This window comes from Piliocolobus tephrosceles, chromosome 2, assembly GCF_002776525.5.
Source record: "Piliocolobus tephrosceles isolate RC106 chromosome 2, ASM277652v3, whole genome shotgun sequence".
NCBI classification, from domain to species: domain Eukaryota; kingdom Metazoa; phylum Chordata; class Mammalia; order Primates; family Cercopithecidae; genus Piliocolobus; species Piliocolobus tephrosceles.
The window spans coordinates 90920187-90936167 of NC_045435.1; the positions used below are offsets into that span (position 1 = coordinate 90920187).

General features: G+C 37.7%; 1 protein-coding gene across 2 annotated transcripts in view; it reads right to left on the minus strand.

The window, feature by feature from the left end:
* SACM1L (SAC1 like phosphatidylinositide phosphatase) overlaps positions 1 to 15981 on the minus strand; it is a 54666-nt gene that overhangs the window by 35643 nt on the left and 3042 nt on the right. Inside the window, exons 2-4 of one of the 2 annotated variants that reach the window (XM_023231312.3) lie at positions 6342 to 6439; positions 4248 to 4322; positions 2572 to 2699 (exon numbers count right to left, since the gene is read on the minus strand). In XM_023231312.3, coding sequence (XP_023087080.1) covers positions 2572 to 2699; positions 4248 to 4322; positions 6342 to 6439 — 301 coding nt within the window. The remainder of the gene's footprint in view (positions 1 to 2571; positions 2700 to 4247; positions 4323 to 6341; positions 6440 to 15981) is intronic. The other variant, XM_023231313.3, reaches the window with a different exon arrangement.

Below are 15981 nucleotides of genomic sequence, written 5' to 3' on the forward strand. Positions count from 1 at the left end.
CTAAAGGGCAGAAGAGTGGTTTTAACAAAACATCGCCTTCGGTTATGATCTACTATGTGCCAGTTATTTTCCTAAGACTCTCTTTAATCTTCACAACAGCCCTGCTAAGTTAGCATAGCTATCTTCATTTGACAAATAAAACACATACACTTATGAGGGGCCCAAAAATGCAAATAACAAGATACTAACATAATCCTCATTCTCAAGAAACGTTCCCTGGTTTGGGATGGATGAGAAGTAAAATGGAATTCTTTTTCTTTAAAACAGAGATTAAAAAGTCCAATAAAAGCAATATTTATCTTTATTCTTGGAAAACCATTTTAACTAGCTTTCCCAATGAATACCAATATTGACATTTGGTTTTATCCTTGTTTTAAAAAGCAATTGTTAATGTTTAGTAACGTTTAACCATTACTAAATGATTAACTTGTTAATCTACATGTTACAAATCTACATATACAAAATTTTTTATTTGTGCTCAGACATGTTTTTAAAATTAGCTACACAGCTTGACAACAAAGAATAACAATCAAGAAGAAACTGTCTCAGTAAATATGACTGGTCTATTAAATAAATACAGCCATTTTTATTTTTTTAAATATGCCTAGTAGAGAATGAATATATTGATATATATTTCTCAATATATATATATAATAAAAAAGAAATTCTAAAGTATAAAAAGCATAACTTGTAGTTTTACTTAGGCAGTGCTATAATTTTATTTTTTAAAATATTTATCCTAAGTTAATATGTTTAAATACATTTTCTTCTAGAAACAAACATTCTTATAAATTGTGTGTAAAAATATAACGTAAAATTTTTAAATAGCAAACACATAACTAAAATTACATTAAGAAAACAATCACTCTCAATAGGTTTATCTCTAAACAATGTTGACTTTAAAAAGTAAGAGTCAAAGAATCAGAACAGGGCAATGCCATTCATGAGCAAAAACAGATCCTGTTTAAACATGAATACAGGCAGTCTTTACTTTGTAAAGTGGGACTGTAAAAATTACCATGTGATTTTAATCTTAATAATCTTAAGCTATCTTAACAGTCAACTGTAAAAACTATGATTGTTTCATGACCTTTAAAAATTTTTTCGTCAAAACATTAAAAACTCTATTGTAAGTTATATTTACTTATATAGTTATAAGTTGTAGACATTAACTTGTAAGTTACATATATAGTAAATTATTATAAGTATAAAGAAATGAATTGTAAAACTAATATTTATTTAGCACACTGTAAAACATCAGAAACACTGAGAATAAAAAATATTTTATTTCTTTGTAAAAAAACTTATCAAGAGACTTGAACAGTGCTTGCCTTCTTCTTGTCATATAAATTAAGATACAGAATATCTCTTCTATCCCTGGTGAACTGTCACACACCTTCCTAAGTCTAAACCAACTTCTGACATTTTATCCTTTGCACTTTCAACGTTAGGAAATATCTCCAAGGTTTCCTTTAATGAGAAGTCTGTTGCAGGTGTCACTTCCTCTGAGATACTGTCATCCTTTTCGTCACAGCCACTCCATCATTAACGTCGGTCAGTTCGCCTGCACTAGGACCTCTGGCTGCATACCTACAGTCCCTTGAATGGTGATAGTGTCAGCACTCCCATGGTCAGCTACTTCTTCTATGCTCCATTTATGTTCAATTTCAATTTCTCTTCCAGAGTTGTTGTTTTTTGTCTTTTGCACCTTCATCTTTGGTGGGTTAATTCTTCAGTTAATAAACTGTAGTAACTGAAATTTAAGCCATGTTGCTTGGGGATTGGTGTTAACTAAACCATGGTTACTGAAATCTGTGCATACAGGAATAGTGCAAAAGGAAAATTGCCTGAAAGAATATATACACATTTCATAAACACACACACACACTTACATTCACATGTGGTAAAAATAGAGAAAACCTCTCTGGGAAAGAAGAGAATGAGTTAAGAGGAGTAGAACTTCAAAGGTATTTGTAATGTATTTCTTTACAAAGAGGATATGAAGTTAAATCTGGTGTTGAGTACATGTGCATTTCTGTTTTCCCTTTTCTCTCCATATGACATTTCATAATTTAAGAATTGAATCAGCCAAGCGCGGTGGCTCACGCCTGTAATCCCAGTACTTTGGGAGGCCGAGGCGGGCGGATCACGAGGTCAGGAGATGGAGACCATCCTGGCTAACAAGGTGAAACCCCGTCTCTACTAAAAACACAAAAATTAGTCAGGTGTGGCGGCAGGCGCCTGTAGTCCCAGCTACTCGGGAGGCTGAGGCAGGAGAATGGCGTGAACCCAGGAGGCACAGCTTGCAGTGAGCCGAGATCGCACCACTGCACTCCAGCCTAGGCTACACTCCATCTCAAAAAAAAAAAAAAGGATCTTAACAAACAAATAAGAGCAACAAATGACTTAAAAAATATTTATTATGCCTAGGTAGAAAAGTAGGTAGAGTGACCTTACTCTATAGGTTGTTAAAATAATTACAGCATCTATTCCACAACACCCTCACCCTCCTCTACCCAGCCTATGCTACTTCTTTGGGGTCTGCAATTAGTAACAATTTCCAGTTCTTACCTGAATATCAGTTAAGTGCAACATTGTCTTCTTATAAGAAAGGACATCAAAATCTGTTGCTTTCCAGATTACATGATTGAAAAATTCACCTACTTTTGTCTTTTTGGTAATGACTATAAGATAATTACCTGCAAAAAGCAAGCCAAACACACATAATTATAAAAACAGTAACTATAAAGGTAGAAATAGGAGTCCTTATTGTTTAACTTTAAAGGCTAGTAGAATGAGACTGTATTGTGTCACTCAGATAAAAGGCCCATTTTTAAAGCAACCTTACAATTTATGAATAGAAAGGCCAGCATATTATTTAGAATAATTCTTACTGAAAGGTCACGTTTTTCTCAAAAAAGATAAAAGCAAAAGCTTTTCATAAACAAAGGATTTGTCTTAGTAAACGGAAAGTAGAGACAGAAAATACTTCTTTTTCTCTCTTTCATCAACCCCAAGGGATACAGGCCTCTGCTAATCATTTCCTAGCAGGCAGTTCAAAGCATCAGGTCACAAGATCTGACACTACAGGGCAATGTCCCTTCCACACCACTCCTATGTCCTTCATGTCACTCTAAATGGTAGAGAAATGTGCTGGGGCAGTATACCTAACTGGCTGCTGCAATATTATAAGGATGAGTGGTCAGGAATCAAGGAGTCATCACAACATCATGCACAATACACCAATCCTGACCTTGCCACCTCCTCACCCCACAAATATATAAAACAGAGTAACCCTTTCCTACTGAATTAATTCTTCAGGTGTGTTCAACACTCTACCCACGAGTGCCCTCTCTGAAAGTTCCCATGTACATGTCTCTCCTGGAACTTGTCACACTGCACTGCAGTAGTTTACTACTTACACGCCTCTCTCACTAGACTGTGAACTGCAGGGCAAAATGGACTTTCATCCTTTATAACTCAGCATCTAGCATGGTGCCTGAAACAACAGGAACTTCAAACAAGCTCAATGAAATTAAATCTAAACAAAAATCACCTTCTTCACAATTCAGAACATTTGCTAACATACACTATGTCCTATTAGCACAGGACTGAAGGTGTAGAATACCCTGGTCCACTGATGCATTAAAAATTTTATTTACAGGCTGGGCATGGTGGCTCACACCTGTAATCCCAACACTTTGGGAGGCCGAGGCGGGTGGATTACCTGAGGTCAGGAGTTCAAGACCAGCCTGACCAACATGCTGGAACACCATCTCTACTAAAAATACAAAAAATTAGCTGGGTGCGGTGGCAGGCATCTGTAATCCCAGCTACTCAAGAGGCTGAGGCAGGAGAATTGCTTGAACCCGCGAGGTGGAGGTTGCAGCGAGCCGAGATTGCGCCACTGCACTCTAGCCTGGGCAACAAGAGTAAAACTCCATCTCAAAAAAAAAAAGTTTATTTACATACTCTATTTGCAAAAACAATCTAGTTAAGGATTTCAACTCTAACTGAAACACAACGAAATACAAAACTTTTTTTTAAATAACAGAACCTCATGCTGATAAATTTTACCATTTGGGGAGTATTTCTTTTAAAAATTAATGACAAATACTTAACCAAGAGATTTACTGCTTAAAGCATGACACAAAGTATTACTTCATCGTATACTCACTCTAATATTATCAATTTAACTACCTGGGTTTAATTACCTTCTTTGTCCATCTTAGCTTATTTTCTCTTACCTGCCACCAGATGGATTGTGCCCAGTATACCAAATATTGGTCTTGTGACAGCTGAAGGAGGAACATCTTTCTTGACTTTAAAAGAAACGAAAGAAAGAAAAATCACATACAAAAAGCTCACCAACAGAAATAGAAATTTAGTTTGATTTCAATAGTTACTTTGACTAAATCAATTTGCATGATTTGTTCTAAGAAAAGTAACATTTCTTAACTTAAATGCACTACTGATAGAGCTGTAAGTTATGTAAACTGGAGTGTAACAGCAATAAAACTGTGATAACTCCTAGAATGTATGTTAGGATTTTTCATGGAAGAAAAAATAGTCCCGTTAGGAATGCCATGGTCTGCATTCCCAATGGTGAAAAGAAACTGGCTAAGAAACTGGCTAAGAAACTGTCAGCAAGTCAGTCCCTCATCAGCACTGACTTTGCGTAGAAGTATTTTATCATGTGTCTTACTGCTGACTGTTAGGCATCATCATCTTTACATTCAAACTATTCATGACCTTTAGCTTTTCAGTCTATGCAAATGGGTCTGCAATCTCTACCTACAAATAAAATGTTACTGAAAGACCAAGAATAACTGAAAATACACCCACATTAAAGCTCTTGTAAGACACTAGGTTGTATCAACGCGGTATAAAGATTAGTATAATTTAAACTTTAGGAGAAGTGTACTAACACTGGTTAAAACCAATCAGCTATCTTGAGAGATACCAAGCCACCAAGCAACAGACAAATAGAAAATATCAAATTATCAAACTAAAACAGAGCTCTAATTCCATTTGATCAAAGACAAACTTTATATAGTACCTACCAGAATTACCACATAATCAGAAAAAACAGAAATTTTATAGCCATATTTTTCTTACACCCCATTATCTCACGTAATGTATTTTCTTTTTTTTTTTTTTTTGAGACGGAGTCTCGCTTTGTCGCCCGGGCTCCCGGGCTGGAGTGCAGTGGCCGGATCTCAGCTCACTGCAAGCTCCGCCTCCCAGGTTTACGCCATTCTCCTGCCTCAGCCTCCCGAGTAGCTGGGACTACAGGCGCCCACCACCTCGCCTGGCTAGTTTTTTTTTTGTATTTTTTTAGTAGAGACGGGGTTTCACCGTGTTAGCCAGGATGGTCTCGATCTCCTGACCTCGTGATCCGCCCGTCTCGGCCTCCCAAAGTGCTGGGATTACAGGCTTGAGCCACCGCGCCCGGCCACGTAATATATTTTCATATTTCGCTTCACCCACTCAAAGGCTATTTACTGAATGCCTACTCTATGGTTATTCAAATATTATACTTTAAGAAAAAAATAAATATAGAACTCTGGAGGTGAATTAGAATTTTCAACAAACGAAATATGAAATTCCAAATATGTTATCACTTGGTACATTAATTTGCCACCAAAATTATTTCGTATTTATCTACTCAGAAGTGAGGGTGTTCCACAAAAGTGAAAAAAAGAGTTTGCTTTTCACATCCCAGAAAAGCAAAACCAAAGTATAACTGGATAGGTAGATAAAACTTAGAAACATAATTTGCCTAAGAACACCTACAAGTTTTAGTCAGTGATGGATATTTTATTTTTCATTTATTAAATTTCCTCATAGTCATGAAAGTTTTCAAAACAAAAACAAAAGCAGCTATTAAAATTCCATACTCTTAAAGCTGAAACAACTTTTTCACTCTCAAATATCTTAAATCTTACAGCTAGAAAGAAGCCTAGCTATCTAAGCCAATCCTGTTAAAATACAGCTAAGGGAAAAATAAATAAATATTATGTTTTTAAATCCTTAGAGACAGTAAAATGCTACCTAAAATTTTCAAGATCATTTCTCCTTTTCACAAAAAAGGAGATAGCATAAAACTAATGCACAAAAATTACAGGCTGGTGCAAAAGTAATTGCGGTTTTTGCCATTACTTTTCATGTATAGTAATGGGTATACCATTACATTCAAATGAGGTAGCAAGAATAAAAATTTTAGTAAGAATGCACTCAGAGATCCACACACTGACGCACCTCTGGGTGATGTTTTTTAACTATTGTAATTCATGTATGAAATCTTTCTCCCTAAACTTCTAAATCTGGCTGTAAAATACCTGCAAGGGTAACCTCTGTGGACACACGGTCAATGGTAAGTACATCATCTGCTCCATCATCACAAGCTTCCACATAAAATTTTTCAGGTGTCATATGCCTAAGAAGAAATGTAAAACATAACTAAACCAAATGAAATGAAGACTTCTAAAAAACTACTTATTATAACGATTACAGAGTATAAATTTGACATCATTTTCCCAGCTTCTAAATGGATGAAGCTGTTAAGTTTGCTATCCTTATGAGTTCACTGCAATTCTTCTCACTTGTATATTTGATGCTGACAAGGTTTTGATTCGCTATGAAACTATCAATTTAATGTATACAAAAAATATCATAATCAAATCTAGTTTATTACATTCAACAGGGTACAGAAGGCAATGTAGCATAGTAGGAACAGAGCCTACAGAACCAGACTACCAGTAGTCTGACCTCAGGCAAGTTACTCATTCTCTCTGATCCTCTTATTCCCTTTCTGTAAAATAACGGTAATACCAGATTCATCACGCAGCAACGTGTGAATTAAATGAGCTAATCTCTGGTAAGTACTTTGAACATTTGATGCGTAGTAAGCAAGAGGTATTAGCTAAAAATAATAAGAAATGCATTTTAAATAAAATATTTCCAGGAAATTTTAAAAAATAAATTAACATTCAGGTCGGGTGTTTTTTTAGAAACCCATATATATGTTCCTGAAAAAAACTTCTCATTCTGCAAAATAAAAAATAAAGGAGGTAGAAATACGGTTGAGAGACACTACTTAAAATTTATGCAACTTTGTAATTAGAGTCTAACAAAAACAACAGGTGGTTTCTCAAGAAACAAATAGTTTAGGCAAGCAACTTAGCATGGTGAGGGACTGACTGAGGATATACAAAATATTAACAGAATAAAGTAAAACTGCGTTTTAGTTTGCAGGCACTAAAACGATGCAGACTGAAGTAGAACTCCAAGCCACTGACTGAGACTGTTGTTTTAAGGTAGGCACAGGAGAAGATACAACTTTTCAGAAGCTGAGCAAGGCTGGGGAGGCAGGCTGAGTCCAAGAACTATTTCTTTTTCCAGAAACTAATCTTTATTGTTCACAAACCAGACTTAAAACAATTTCTATCTGTTCTATCTGTGCAGCAGCCAACCTGAGGGCTTCTTCCTTTCCTTTTTAATTCTACTCCCACTTGCCTATGAAAAATCTCATTCAAACCCACACAACCATCATGGACATCATTTTCTATTTACCAATTGTGTATAAGCTATTTGGCATTATAGAAAAATGTCCTGCAGCAAAACAAACTCTTACTGACTGTTTTTTACTGTAAGTTCTCTGAAAATAACCAATCCTTAATTATCTAAATAAAACTTACAACCTTCTATGGTTCATCTGTAACTAACTAACTATTAGGTTAGTTTCCTTCATTTGGGGGGATATGCTAAGTGAAGGAAAATCAGTACAACGAAGAAAGTAAATCTGCTTCAAATACAGCAATCTTCAATTTAACCTGAATACAACAGTTCATTCCTTTTTATTACTGAAATAGCATTCCATTGTACAGATACATCGTAATTTGTTGATCCATTCATTTGTTGATGGCTATTTGGTAACTTTGGTTTTGGGTTACTATGAATAAAGAAAACGTTCTAGGAACATTCTTGTATAAAAGTCTTAAGGCAGATGTTCATTTCTCTTGGTTAACTCCCTAGAAGTGGAACAGCTGGATCATATGGCACATATATGTTTAACTTGTGCAGGAAGGGAGAAAAGCGAGGGATTACAGGCATGAGGAAACATTTCAGGGTAATGGATACGTTCACTATTGTAATACTGGCAATGGTTCCATGGGTGTAAAAATGTCAAAATTTATCAAACTGTACACTTCCCTTTTCCATGTGTGTAATTTATTGTATGTCAACCAAACTTCAATAAAGCTATAAAAAGAAAACAAAGTGAGAGGTCCTAAAACCAAAGAAATATAAAGAACTTCCAGACATCTAGTCTTAAGCCATTTTTTTTAAATCCACTATTTCAGTCCATATCTACAGAAGATGTTTTATGGAAGCACAAGTTGCATTCCAAGTGTAAGTCATTAACATTTACCAAAAGGCTACCTCGTGCTAAGCATTACGCAAGCACTAGGGGCTATGCGGCAGGTGATGAATACATTCCAGGGAAAGCTGAGCCAGGAATTTCAGTGGTTTGTTTGGGGACTGACTGATGGTAGGCACAGAATTGGGATTCAAACTAGTTTTGTGAAAGTCCAAAGGCTGTAATTTTTTTTTTCACCATACTGTATTACTAGAATTTGAAGACATCAGCCTTTGGTAGGCTGGCACAGACACATTGTTGTGTTCAAAATTGACCCTGGTTAGTAAAAAACAAAAACCTAAATGTTTTGAAAACCCTGGTTTAATAAAATTTAAAGACTTTCCATTTAAAATATTTTTTTAAAAGTTTTGTCACCTCGAGACCCAAACACTAAGGTATCTAAAATTTCATTTGAGGAAAGGATTTCATTCCTTGCTGCCATTCTCAGCCTTCTCTTCATTAAAAAGAGATAGAGGCTGGGCGCAGTGGCTCACACCTGTAATCCCACCACTTTGGGAGGCACAGGCAGGTGGATCATTTAAGGTCAGGAGTTCGAGACCAGCCTGGCCAACATGGTGAAACCTCATCTCTAGTAAAAATGCAAAAATTAGCTGGCCGTGGTGGTGCATGCCTGTAGTCCCAGCTACTGGGGAGGCTGAGGCATGAGAACTGCTTAAGCCGAGGAGGCAGAGGTTGCAGTGAGCTGAGATCATACCACTGCACTCCAGCCTGGGCAACAGAGTGAGACTCTGCCTCAAAAAAGTAAAATACAATAAAAAGAGATAGAACTGGCAAGTGAGGGTGGATGATAGAACTCACATAATATGCTCAGCACTAAGAGGGGACTCAATGAAATACAGGCATTATTAATATTTTACTAAATGGTTTTACACCACTGAGTTTTAATATTGTTTTTTTACACTTCCGTCGTCTTTAGTGTCTTGACAAAGCCATCACCGCTGCTCCTATTTGGCTGCTTTACTTTTACATCTAGGACAAACTAACAAGTTTCAGAAAAGGTCTCAGGAAGGTGACACAGTTTTGACCACAGAGTAAAGTCCATGGGCTTTATTACATACATTTTCTTCATAATACTCAGAGGTCTACGTCTTTTAAGTTCACAGCTATATTGTGGGGGAAAGGGTTGCCATAATTTATTTCTCCAGATAAAGGGTGTGTTACCTCTTCAACAACTAATGCTATTTTTAACATAAAAAGATTATTATTCACCAAGCTCAGAAATAAAATTCCTTCACTTTTTTATATTAGGCATAAACCACGAAGCTTGCATCTAAATAAATAGTCAAAAGAGAAATGCATATTGCATGCCCTCAATAGCTCACCCTTCCTACACTCTGACCATCTGTATTTACATAAATGCATTTAAACTCTCCTCACCTGTAAGACCTTTAAAATGAAAATTATTTGGACAAAAATCAATGCACTGAAAAGTCACACTTGTTTCCACATACAAGTTTGGAGGTATAACTTAATAGGCACATTTCAGTCAGCAATAAAGTATTTATTATAAAATCAGTTGTTTATAAGAGCACAAAAGTCAAACGCACACACAGAAAAAAACTATCTCCATTGAAAGCAATTAAAAGTTTTTCTCAGCCGGGCATGGTGGCTCATGCCTGTAATCCCAGCGCTTTAGGAGGTGGAGGTGGACAGATCATTTGAGGTGAGGGGTTTAAGACCAGCCTGGCCGACACGGTGAAACCCTGTCTCTACTAAAAATATAAAAATTAGTCAGGCGTGGTGGCGCACGCCTGTAATCCCCACTAAGGCTAAGGCAGGAGAATTGCTTGAACCTGGGAGATGGAGGCGACAGTGAGCCAAGATCACGCCATTGCACCGCAGCCTGGGCGACAGAGTGAGACTCCGTCTCAAAAACAGTTAAGCAAATAAAAAGCAGCAAGGCATTTTTTAATTCTAGGAAAAACAAAACATTTTTATAAAGAAATATAATTACGATATACCATGAGGCTTAATTTGAACAACAGCTACATAAACCACAGCCCAGCCTAATATGAGCATTTTTATAGATATGGAGTAAAATACCAGAAGTTGCTTAAAAAAGTAGATGCCTCTGTTATTATAAGCTTTGTATACTACTTATTTTTAAACCATATATGTAAGATTGAAATAAAAATAAGTTTTAAAAAATGTATTATAGGCCAGGCACGGAGACTCATGCCTCTAATCCCAGCACTTTTGGAGGCCGAGGCAGGTGGATCACAAGGTCAGGAAATCGAGACCATCCTGGCCAACATGGTGAAACCTCGTCTCTACTAAAATACAAACAAAAAAATTAGCTGGGTGTGGTGGCGCATGCCTGTAGTTCCAGCTACCTGGGAGGTTGAGGCAGGGGAATCGCTTGCTTGAATCCAGGAAGTGGAGGCTGCAGTGAGCCAAGATCGCGCCACTGCACTCCAGCTTGGCGACACAGCAAGACTCCATGAGGTTAGGAGTGTTCAAGACCAGCCTGGCCAACATGGTGAAACCCCATCTCCACTAGAAATATAAAAATTAGCCAGGCAAGGTGGCAGGCGCCTGTAATCCCTGCTACTCAGGAGGCTGAGGCAGGAGAAGAGCTTGAACCCAGGAGGCGGAGGTTGCAGTGAGCCGAGATCGTGCCACTGCATTCCAGCCTGGGGGACAAGAGCAAGACTTCATCCCCACCACCAAAAAAGTATTATAACCAAGTATACAAATAAGAGTAATTATGGATCAAGGTAGAGATGTCTCGCTCAAAAGTCCTGAGGCCTTTGCTTGATCTTCTCTCTCTGAGAGATGCTGTTGGAATCTAAGTTGCTGATGCTGCCATCAGGCTATTCTGATAATGTCACTGAAAGTGGTATCTCTAGGCTTAAGAATTGGAGCAATGAAAACGTGAACAGTGACTGCCAGGGAATCAACATTTCTAGGGATGGTAATTATAAGTAATGACTCACAATTCTGTTAATCATAACAGCAGGTATCATCCTAACTCATAGGCACCTACATATACGCCCTTACTGTTCTCTTCCTCTCATTTCCCACCACTTTCGTATTGAACTTAATACTGATCCGAAGCATAATTGTTTTATGTAATAAATTTTATTCTACATGTTTTATGCTTCCTAGGTTTCATTTCAAAAGCCAGTGAAATTAACTTTAACTCTCTAGCACTTACAGTCAAAAACAATTAAGTAAACATTCAGTGGTGTGATTTTTGCTGGTGTGTATTGTTTTATTGCTATTTTTGTCTTTAAATTTTCACCAAACAAGCTATCATATTACTTATTTTATGAAACGGATTTCAGAAAACAACATTTGATCCAAGATTATTTGGTCATTATCTATACTGCTAATAACAGATCTCTAAGGTTCAAAGTAATACTGTATACCAACAAGGGTTCTGGTCCTATAAACTATCTGGTGAGGTCATTAGCCTCCAATTCACTATTAACTCTAACTGAACAAGAATCCTACCAACTATCTATCAAGACAAGGGGATTCGATATCTACCCAGAGTTCTGGTTCCCATTAATAACACACATACTACAGAAGATATATCAAAATAGCATAATACTTATTTAATAATTGCTTCTATTTTGACTACCTTCATTCAGTTGGTTATTTTGCTTTTAAGGATTACTGTCCAAGCATGGGATAAAAAAGAAAAAGTGATTGGATACAGTTCTCATGCCTGTAATCCCAGCACTTTAGGAGGCTGAGGCAGGAGGACTGCTTGAGCCCAGGAGTTTGAGACCAGCCTGGGCAACATGGCAAAACCCCGTCTCTACAAATAATGCAAAAACTAGCCAGGTGTAGTGGCATGCACCTGTGGCCTCAGGTACTCAGGAGGCCGAGGTGAACCTGGGAGGCAGAAGCTGCTGAGAGCCAAGATCGCATCACTGCACTCCAGCCTGCGCGACAGAGCAAGACACTGTCTAAAAAAAAAAAAAAAAAAGAAAGAAAGAAAAAGAAAAGAAAAGCAAAACAAAGCAGTAGGATCTTGAGGTCAGGAGTTTGAGACCAACCTGGTCAACACAGCGAGATCTCATCTCTACAAAAAGTGTTGAAAAGAAAGAATCAACACTTAGGTTGATTCCCCCTTTCTGACTGTTGTGAATAATGCTGCTATGAATGGGGGTATACAAATCTCTCTGAGACCTTCCTTTTAATTATTTTGAGTATCCCAGAAGTGGAATTGGGACTAAAAGCTAAATTCAACAAAGGCAGTATGGGTATTACACTTCATACAAATGCATTTAATCTTATAGTCACCTGGGATTCAACAGCTCTTAAGAGTGTTTTTAAAAAATTAGTCTTGTTAAATTTTAAGAAAAGCAGTATGTTTAATTATAATATTAACATCAAATATTTTTATTTTCTTTCAGTGTTGGCATTGTGATTTTCTAGTGTCTGAAAACATTTATCTCCCATGTAACATTCACATCTTATTTCAGACAACTGACTTCTTTAAAATCTTGTCAAATCAATGAGTAAAACTGGCCCACTTCAAAAATATTACTGCTTACCAACCTCATACCCATTAAAATGGCTATTACCTAGAAGGAAAAATGAAAACCCAGGATAGAAAATAATAAGTATTGGCTAGGATGTGGAGAAACAGGAATCCTGGTGCTTTGTGGGTGGGAATGTAAAACGGTACAGTTACTATGGGAAAACAGTATGGTGACCCACTAAAAATTAAAAATAGAATTCCCGTATGACCCAACAATTCCACTTCCGGGTCTACTCAAAATAACTGAAAGTAGGGTTTCAAAAAGATATTTGTATAACTCACATTCATACTGGCATTACTCATAATAGCGAAAAAGGTGGAAACCACCTATGTGTCTATCAACAAAGGAACAAACGAAATGTGGTACATACATATAATGGGAAATTATTCAGCCTTAAAAAGGAAATTCTGGGCTGGGCACAATGGCTCGGGTCTGGAATCCCAACACTCTGGGAGGCCAAGGTGGGCAGATCACGAGGTCAGGAGATGGAGACCATCCTGGCTAATGTGGTGAAACCCCGTCTCGACTAAAAATACAAAACATCAGCTGGGTGTGGTGGCACGCACCTGTAATCCCAGCTACTTGGGAGGCTGAGGCAGGAGAATCGCTTGAACCCAGGAGGCGGAGGTTGCAGTGAGCCGAGATCGCACTACTGTACTCCAGCCGGGGTGACAGAGCGAGACTTCCTCTCAAAAAAAAAAAAAAAAACAAAGGAAATTCTGTCACATGCTACAAAATGGATGAAGCTTAAAGACATTATGCTAACTGAAATAAACCAGTCATAAAAAGACAAATACTGCCACTTTATGAGGCATCTAGAGAAGTCAAATTTATAGAGACAGAAAGTAGAATGGTGGTTGCCGGCGGCTGGGAGGATACAGAAATGGGGAGTTGTTTAATGGGCACAGAGTTTATTTTTGCAAGATGAAAAGAGTTCTGGTGATGGATGGTGATAGTGGTTGTACAACATGAATGTGTTTATTGCCCAGAATTGTATACTTAAAAATAGTTAAGAGGGTAAATTTTAAGTTTTATTTTACCACAATTTTTAAAAATAATGAAACCACTATTTTGCATAGGAACCACAGTGATATGTCATAAAACTGTAGCAAAAACATATTCCCTCAAAAATCTTATGTAAAGAATCTGGCCGGGTGCAGTGGCTCAGGCCTGTAATCCCAACACTTTGGGAGGCCGAGGTGGGTGGATCACTTGAGGTCAGGAGATCAAGACCAGCCTGGTCAACATGGTGAAACCCCGTCTCTACTAACAATACAAAAATTAGCCGGGCCTGGTGGTGCACGCCTGTAGTCCCAGCTACTTGGGAGGCTGAGGCACAAGAATCACTTGAACCTGGGAGGCGGAGGTTGCGGTGAGCCGAGATTGTGCCACTGCCCTCCAGCCTGGGCAGCAGAGCGAGACTCCATCTCAAAAAAAAAAAAAAAAAAAAAAAAAGAATTAAAATCAAGGTCTTAATGATCAAATTTAATATGTCTCTGGTTGAAAAGACAGAGGCACAACATTTTACTAGGTTTGGTGAGCAAAAAGAAAGGAACTTAGTAAAGAAGGATCCCCTGTGCATACTATACTCATAGGCAGAAGGTGCTCCTACCTCCCCCATTCATCTTCCCTTTGGGTACCTCCTCACTGAGCCCTCCCTGGTTGCCTCTCCTATAGCTCAAGTTCATCACAGATTCCCCAGGGGCACGACCCAATTCCAAACCAGCTGGTGTTTCTAGAAACTCATTCTAATATGCCATCTTCTTTCTCAAAACTCTGTGTTCCCACCTACATCCTATTCCCTGAATACCCTAAAACCCATTCTCTCAATCAGACTTCTTCACAGGACTAGGTCCAAATTCCACCTAATCTGAAGTTCTAATCCACAGCACTATCTACCAGAGCCCCACATCTTCCAAAGAATTCTCTTCTACCAGCATGTTCTGGTCCTAACTCAGCTATGTATGCCCTGCCCTAAAATATTTCAGAGTGCATAAAAACTACCAGGATAGCTAAACTTGCAGATTTCCACGGCTCATTCCCAGAGATTTTCACTCAGTAGGCCTAACGTGGGGCCCTGGAATATGCACTTCAAAGTGCATATTCCAAATGACAAGCATACCAAGTCATTTGATGTAGCCTAGCACTAACCTAGGCTGGCCAGGTTAGCCTAGGTAAGCCTGAACTAGCCTGAACTCCCAGCCAACCAATGCTTTGGATACAAACCCCATATTATCTGTGCTAAGACTCATGAGAATAACCTTGGCTGCCCTATACCCCTCCCTCCACGGGAAGAGTTCTGTGAATAATATAAATGTTCATTATATTGAACAGATTACATGTGTGTACATCACAAGGTAGCTTAGGTTACATCTGTTTTCAAGGTTAGATCATATCTGCCCTGACTGATGACCTCACAGTTATGAGACTCTTTTAAAAAAGGCAATTTCCTGAGGAAACAGTATTCTTCAGAGGCATGTGCAGCCTGATGCAGTATCTAAAGGATTCCCTGCCTTACACCTAGTTTCAAATGACCTTTTAAAAGAAAAAAAAAGAAAAAGAAAAAACGCTTTAAATGTATCCAATAATTTTGCACCTCTAACTTTCCACTGAACCTTTCAGAAAGTTATTAGTGAGCTTGAGGTCTGAGGAGCATAGAAGTGCCCAAACCACATTTGATGTCATTTCCCTGCAAAGGAAATGTGATACCTATGCTTAAGTGCCAAGGTATTTTAGCTTATATATAGGGATAGATAAGCTGCTTAAAAATTACATTTTCAGTCTAATTATTTTGCAATTTCAAATTTATCATTGTCTGACATTATCCATGCCTATACAAATGACTTAAAAAGAAAAATGGAGCCTAACAGGATATTTAGAACTGCCTAGAAGTTTAAAAAGTATGAATTTTAAATTCTGAGCAAATCAATATTCTGTTTTCCATATTAAATATATGGAAATTCATATGGGCATGTCAACTATATTTGGTTGTAAGTGACTCATTTCAATACCTGGCATGTTTGAGGACTAAGGCGAGAGCAATCT